Raw genomic sequence first — 7,257 nt, forward strand, 5'->3', positions numbered from 1 at the left:
CATGAATTGGTAAAAACGGCGATGTTATGCGCATGCATATTATGTGTTAAGTCTATAGGAACGTAGTCTATCTTTACAAAGAGACATTGCTAACTACTGGCCTGGCATAAATAATAGAGCGTTTTTAGTTATTTTAGTGGATCCATGTGAACGGGGATTGTTTTTACATCGTTTTAACGTACCCTTAAATGGTTGTAATTCATGAATGCTTTGGAATACAGACCAGGTTGGTCTATTTTAAAAGACGACACTGCAGGTTATTGCTGAAATGAATGCACTTAAAAAAAAGTTATAGAAGTTTGTTTACTGTAAAACAAATGTACTAAACATTTATTTTATTTCACACAAAATATATTAGAAAATAATTTGAACTATAACATTGTTTTAAAATCAAAGCCATATGTCTAACCAAGTTAGGTTCCAAATTTGAAGTTGGTATCACCAAAATTGAGATTTTGTTTAGGCGCTAAACCAAAACACTACCACTTTCATGCATTCTCATGTCAAATTAATAAATTTCTGTCACAATATCACTTTGATCACAAAACAGTCACCCAATATGGAACCTTGAGCCTTTTCAACAATATTTTGTCAAGATTTGAAAAAGATTTGATTATAAAATAGTGCAGTAAATTTGGTAATATGAAACATGACACCGCCCACTGTGGGGAGGAGCCTGCTAAAAGTTTTTAAAGTACGTTACGGTTTTCACAGGATAAATTTTAACACCTACTAGTGTTAATGGTTATATTTTCATTGACACAGTCAGGAGGATCTACAGGATTTCTCTATGATATTTCATATTTTCTTTTTTTGTGTGTGTGTTTTTTTCATGTTGGTCACACTACTTTGATTTGGTGAACAAAAGTTTTCTTTCAAAATTAATAATCAGCGAAGCAATTTTTTCATAAGAAATAGTAAAGATCTACTTTAAAAGGTTTTCTTTTCATGAATTTCATGATTTTTTCCCCCTTCATTATATCAGGACATTGTTTACTTTACACCCCATAAAAATATCAAAATGAATTTTAATTGAGAAAAACATGCCCATCATAGATGTACGAGTTGCATTTTATGTATTTTGAAAAAATAGACCAAGACAAAAAAATGAGCTCCATTTCATTGACTTTTATTCTTTTAAATAATTCAGCACTAATAAATCATTCACAATAAGACTAGAAATTCATCTTTTAATAATCTTTTATTGTACTTTTGCATTAATTTAGTTAAAAGAACATTAAAATTGCATTTATACGAAATTTTATTTATACAAGCATTTTCACTCCCTTTATCATCTAATATTTTATTATCTACAGTAGACGTTTATTAAGGATAAAGCGGTCAAGGGTGTGACCTTTGAGACTGTTTGAAGAACTGTTCTGAAAACTATAGCCAGACGGAAAGGGGTGTTTTATTGCGTAGTAGCTTATGAAAACGGTGCACACAGGTCTTCTCAGATAACTTGCCAATGTTCCAATCTTGTCCTTGTTGCTCATGGCCGATTATCTTGATCACACCGTGAATTGCACCCTCTACTATTGGTCATGTGACCTGTGCACAAAGGGTCCAGTCTTTTCCCCTTGGTCCAACTTATTGGTTTTCAGACAAAAAGAAAACAACAGAGCGATTGTAAAGATAAGACTTGGGGATAATTAACAGCAAATCCAGACTCAACAAACGTAATTCCCCCATCATCCATTGGTTGTGAAGAAGGGAGGAGGTTTGTTGGTGTGAGTTTGAATGATGTATGTGTGTGGTCGTAAAATGTGGTCTTGGTTGTGAGGACCGTTATATAAACGGGGTGTACGGTTCAAGCCGACCCATCTCGAAACGTGAAACCCAACCATGAGTCCACGCGTCTTCTCAATCTTGGTCATTTTGTGGCTGGTAATGGCTGTGGAAATGGCCACCTTGGAGGGTCAGCAGATCCTCCAAGCCTTGCACTGTCCACCCTGCGAACGCATTCATTGTTCCCCTCGTAGAGCGCTGAAGCTCCAGTGTCAGGGTGGTATAACCACTGGGATTTGCGGTTGTTGTCCAGCCTGTGCCAAACTCGCAGGAGAAAGCTGTGGAGGCACTTGGGACTACCTGGGGAAGTGCGATGAAGGGCTGGTTTGCGTTTACCAAGAAGCTACAGATGGAAAACCAGAGGCAGAACGCAAGGGAACCTGCAAATCAGGTATCACTGAAGCTGAAGATGCCAAGTTAATCTGCCCGCATGTTACATGCATAGAATACTAAAGGTCCAAATTAAAGTGCAAAGTTGGTTCTTGAATTCAGGTTTCTCATGGGCATGGACAATATCAGGTAATACCAGGCCTGAGAAGTCATGGAAAATGATTATCTTAAAGGAAAAATCATTAAGATTTCTATAGTTGATTTTCTAAATTACTGTATTTAGTTGCTAAAAATGGCTCTTTTTGAGTGCATTAGCCTTTTCAAAAAACTTATAAAGCACATATTAATGCCTTATTCTGCATCACCATATTCTACATCTCTTAATCCTACCCAATACCGAAACTTAACAACTACCTTACTATTAATTAGTAGTAATTAGGAGTTTATTGAGGCAAAAGTTGTAGCTGATAGTTGATTAATAGTGAGAATTGGACCCTAATCTAAAGTGTGACCATTTATTTAAATGCTTCCACTCATGAACGGATGGAAAAGTCATTGTAATGTGTTGGTTAAAAGGAGTGGGAAGCCTGTGAATTATACAAGAGCAATATGAAGATTCAACAGGGGTTTTCATACTGGAGTCCAGGGACCCACAGAAGGGTTGCTTGGGGGTTTTGCAGAAAATTTCAGAGAAAAAATATAAATAATAATAGTAATAAACAACTTTTGGTAACACCTTATTTTAGGGTCTTTTAACTAGTTGCTTATTAGCTTGCATATTACCAGAATATTGGCTACATGACCTTATTTTACATTCTTAATCCCACCCAATACCTAAACTTAACAATTACTTTACTAACTATTAATAAGTAGTAAATTAGGACTTTATCGAGGGAAAAGTCGTAGTTAATAGTTTATATGTGTTGCCTATACTAAAGTGTTGCCCAACTTTTTATTGAACTTATTGTTTTATTCCATTGATAGCCATAGTCTTCCACACACACACACACACACACACACACAATATATATCTATATCGTCACCTTGGAATTATAAGGTTCTATCTGACATTTTTGTCAAAATTGAGTTGATATACTATTATAGTTTGTGTTTGAGTTTTTTTCTATTAAGTTTTAGTTTGTTTTAGTTATTTTAGTACTTAAACTAAAACAGCTGAAATCATTTTTTTTATATATTTTATTAATGTTTATTCTATATCTATCTATCTATCTATGTACATAAGGCATGATATGAAATAAATGAAAAGTGCTACGCAAATAAATTGAAATTGAATTGACAAGATTTCAATTTTGCTATACATCTACATAGTTTCAAATTTTATGAATTTCTTCTGGTTGTAATATAACAACAACATAAAAACCAATCATTTTGGAAACATGTTATCTTTATAATATCACATATTTTTCTCACATAGTATAATTTCCTCACCAAACTTTATGCCTTAAAATATTTATCTGCCTTTATATTTTACATTTCCCTATAGCGATTCCCTATTTCCCTATTGGCTCTTGCCATCTAAAAGTATGAAAACCCCTGTGTTACAATCCCATCGTGAGGAGCGCGCACCTGCTTATGTTTTAACTTTATATCCACACTCTTGAAGAAACGGCATCATCAAGGTTTATGTCATTTATGAACTGTGAAGAGAGATACGGCAGTCAAGGATTCCTTTGATCTCGGAGCACTTTCCCATAAAATCAAAGCTCTGATTGTTCTTATCTAGACAGTGATGAAATCCACAACCCTTCCTGAAGAACTGCATCCGTATTGTAACGGGATTCCATCAATTTTATTGTCTGTTTTTTTCTTTGACCTGGAGAACAATATTTCACAATGTATTTTATTATTTGGCACTTATTGCATTCATTGTCAATGCATTTTGGATTTGTATTTCCAAACAGTGCTTGAGGTTCTCAAAGCCGACACTTGCAGACCTGAGTGCACATGGGAGTTCTGCAAGGCAAATCCCAATGAAATATGCTCAGCAAGGTAACTTTTCTACATTAAGTTTTGATATTTGATTCATCTTGAATGATTTCAGACTAAGTTACTGGCATCTGTTGTCTCTTTCATTTGTGCTTGATGAATATTTCCCGTTGCAGGTCTGTGTCGATGGAGAAGCGTGAGTGCGGAGGTCACTGCCAGCACACAACCTGCTCCAGCTGCTTGGTTCTCAGACCTCCATCTTGTGCTCAGACCTGTTCCCCAACAGACCACGTCTGTCTGCATCGCTTTGGAAGGTGTGTGCGTGGTCACCTGACCGAAGACAAACATCCAACTGTCTGCCACCAGAACCTACAGGTCAGTTTTACTGTTGTCTTGCGCTTTATCATTCTGTTTTTGACATTAAGCTGAAATATAATTGTTTATTTATATTATGATAACCATATTGGTTTTTTTTTAAATTAAAATAAAATGCTTTTATTGAAGTATACTTTGGGGCCATAGTACAGATAAATACACTTAAAGGGTTAGTTCACCCAAAAATGTAAATTCTGTCATTAGTTACTCACCCTCATGTCGTTCCAAACCCGCAAGACCTTCGTTCATCTTCAGAACACAAATTAAGATATTTTTGATGAAATCCATGAGCTTTTTGGCCTCTGATAGACTGAAATGTTATTACCACTTTCAAAGCCCAGATAGGTAGTCACATGGACTATTTTAAGATGTATTTACTACCTTTCTGGGGCTTGAAAGTGGTAATAACATTGCAGTTTATCGGAGGTCAAAATGCTAATTTCATCAAAAATATCTGAATTTGTGTTCTGAAGATGAACAAAGGTCTTACAGGTGTGGAACGACATGAGGGTGAGTAATTAATGACAGAATTTTCATTTTTGGGTGAATTAACCCTTTAAACCGTACATATTAAATGGGGTATATGTAGAATTCAAAAACTCTTGTTATTAGCGACACCGGTGGCCGTTAAGTGAACTGCAGACAGTACCTTATTGCTAACGTACAAGAGACTGACCGGCGAAGTTCTTTTTCGTTCTTCGCTTAGGGTAAAAAGAATTTGGAAATAACTTTGCAGTGATATACTAATAACAAACATCCAGACGCCGTGCATGCTGCTGAGAGCGACATTTAGATGTAAATATTATGTAAACATGTGCTACGCGCTTTCCTCTCAATAAAAATAAACACACAACAAAAATGACAGCGGTGAGAGAAAGCATCTGATCATAGCGATGTGGATATGTCAGTCTACAGGCTTTCAGAGACAACTTAGGAAGTCGGGGAAGGTCTCGTTTTTTAAGTTTCGTTACAAACTTTTCACACATTGACAATAAAAATGCGTTTAATACATGAAAATTCTTACATATACCCCCTTTAAATTATAAAATATATATATATGAAAAAATAACTATATATTTCATATATCACAAATTATTCTAAATATTATAACAAAATTACAATTATATATACACCGATCAGGCATAACATTATGACCACTGACAGATAACACTGATTATCTCTTCATCACGGGATATATCAGGCAGCGAGTGAATATTTTGCCCTCAAAGTTGATTTGTTAGTAGCAGGTAAAATGGGCAAGCGTAAGGATTTGAGCGAGTTTGACAAGGGCCAAATTGTGATGGCTAGACGAATGGGTCAGAGCATCTCCAAAACTTCAGCTCTTGTGGGGTGTTCCCAGTCTGCAGTGGGCAGTTTCTATCAAAAATGGTCCAAGGAAGGAACAGTGGTGAACCGGCGACAGGGTCATGGGCGGCCAAGGCTCATTGATGCACGTGGGGAGCGAAGGCTGGACCGTGTGGTCCGATCCAACAGATGAGCTACTGTAGCTCAAATTGATCTAGAAGTTAATGCTGGTTCAGAGGTGTCAGAATACACAGTGCATCACAGTTTGTTGCGTATGGGGCTGCAGACCATTCATGGTGCACATGCTGACCCCTGTCCACCGCCAAAAGCTCCAACAGTGGACACGTGAGCTCTAGCCTACTTTGACACGTATCACCTACCCAAGCATTGTTGCAGACCATGTACACCCTTTCATGGAAACGGTATTCCCTGGTGGCTGTGGCCTCTTTCAGCGGGATAATTCACCCTGACACAAAGCAAAAATGGTTCAGGAATGGTTTGAGGAGCACAACAACGAGTTTGAGGTGTTGACTTGGCCTCCAAATTCCCCAGATCCCAATCCAATCGAGCATCTGTGGGATGTGCTGAACAAACAAGTCCAATCCATGGAGGCTCCACCTCACAACTTACAGGATCTGCTGCTAACATCTTGGTGCCAGATACCACAAAACACCTTCAGGGGTCTAGAGGAGTCCATGCCTCGATGGGTCAGGGCTGTTTTGGCAGCAAAAGGGGGACCGACAAAATATTAGGAAGGTGGTCATAATGTTATGCCTGATCGGTGTATATATATCTATATATATATACACAATTCTATTTTATTTATCACATTTATAATAATTTACTATTGTTTTATTAAAGTATACAGTCATTTGTATTCTATTATAATATATTTAAGCATAATATTTACATATAATTTATATAAACTACTTTCATATTCTTTTAACAGAATAACTCTGAGGGATTCTTTGTGTGTTTGGCTCCTGCCTGTCCAACTGCAGCAAACTGATTCTACATTTTAAGAGGAACTCAAATAATGCAATACAGTTATAAAATGTAGCACAAAAGGCAGCTATTTTTATCAATGTATTAAATTACCATGTAAAAATGTTACTGTATAATATAAATCATGAATAATAAAAAAATGTGATTTATAAATGCTGTGAAATTTTACGCATTAATGTTGTACAGCTCTTGTATTTTGTTAAAGGTGCCATCGAACGTTTTTTTACAAGATGAAATTTAAGTCTAAGGTGTCCCCTGAATGTGTCTGTGAAGTTTCAGCTCAAAATACCCCATAGATTTTTTTTTATGAATTTTTTTAACTGCCTATTTTGGGGCATCATTAAATATGCGCCGATTTAGGCTGCGGCCCCTTTAAATGCTCATGCTCCCCGCCCCCGGAGCTCACGCTTGCCTTGAACAGCATAAACAAAGTTCACACAGCTAATATAACCCTCAAAATGGATCTTTACAAAGTGTTCGTCATGCAGCATGTCTAATCACGTAAGT

The 7,257-nt window shown here is 36.5% G+C and overlaps 1 protein-coding gene across 1 annotated transcript; it reads left to right on the forward strand.

Annotated features, from left to right (window-relative positions):
• Positions 1 to 1,174: 1,174 nt before the first annotated feature.
• si:ch73-330k17.3 (IGFBP domain-containing protein) lies at positions 1,175 to 7,060 on the forward strand. Its single transcript, XM_048158583.1, has 4 exons — positions 1,175 to 2,179; positions 4,041 to 4,128; positions 4,242 to 4,440; positions 6,695 to 7,060. Exons 1-4 carry the CDS (start codon positions 1,846 to 1,848, stop codon positions 6,752 to 6,754), a joined length of 681 nt encoding a protein of 226 aa, XP_048014540.1. The 5' UTR covers positions 1,175 to 1,845; the 3' UTR covers positions 6,755 to 7,060.
• Positions 7,061 to 7,257: the final 197 nt, after the last annotated feature.

This window comes from Megalobrama amblycephala, linkage group LG15, assembly GCF_018812025.1.
Source record: "Megalobrama amblycephala isolate DHTTF-2021 linkage group LG15, ASM1881202v1, whole genome shotgun sequence".
Classification (NCBI taxonomy): Eukaryota; Metazoa; Chordata; class Actinopteri; order Cypriniformes; family Xenocyprididae; genus Megalobrama; species Megalobrama amblycephala.

Excerpts from the sequence above, each read along its gene's own strand:
- si:ch73-330k17.3 (XM_048158583.1), top strand. The coding sequence starts at position 1,846 with ATGAGTCCACGCGTCTTCTCAATCTTGGTCATTTTGTGGCTGGTAATG. Across the intron at positions 4,129-4,241 it reads AATGAAATATGCTCAGCAAG|GTCTGTGTCGATGGAGAAGC; the intron begins GTAACTTTTCTA and ends TTCCCGTTGCAG. Across the intron at positions 4,441-6,694 it reads TCTGCCACCAGAACCTACAG|AATAACTCTGAGGGATTCTT; the intron begins GTCAGTTTTACT and ends TTCTTTTAACAG.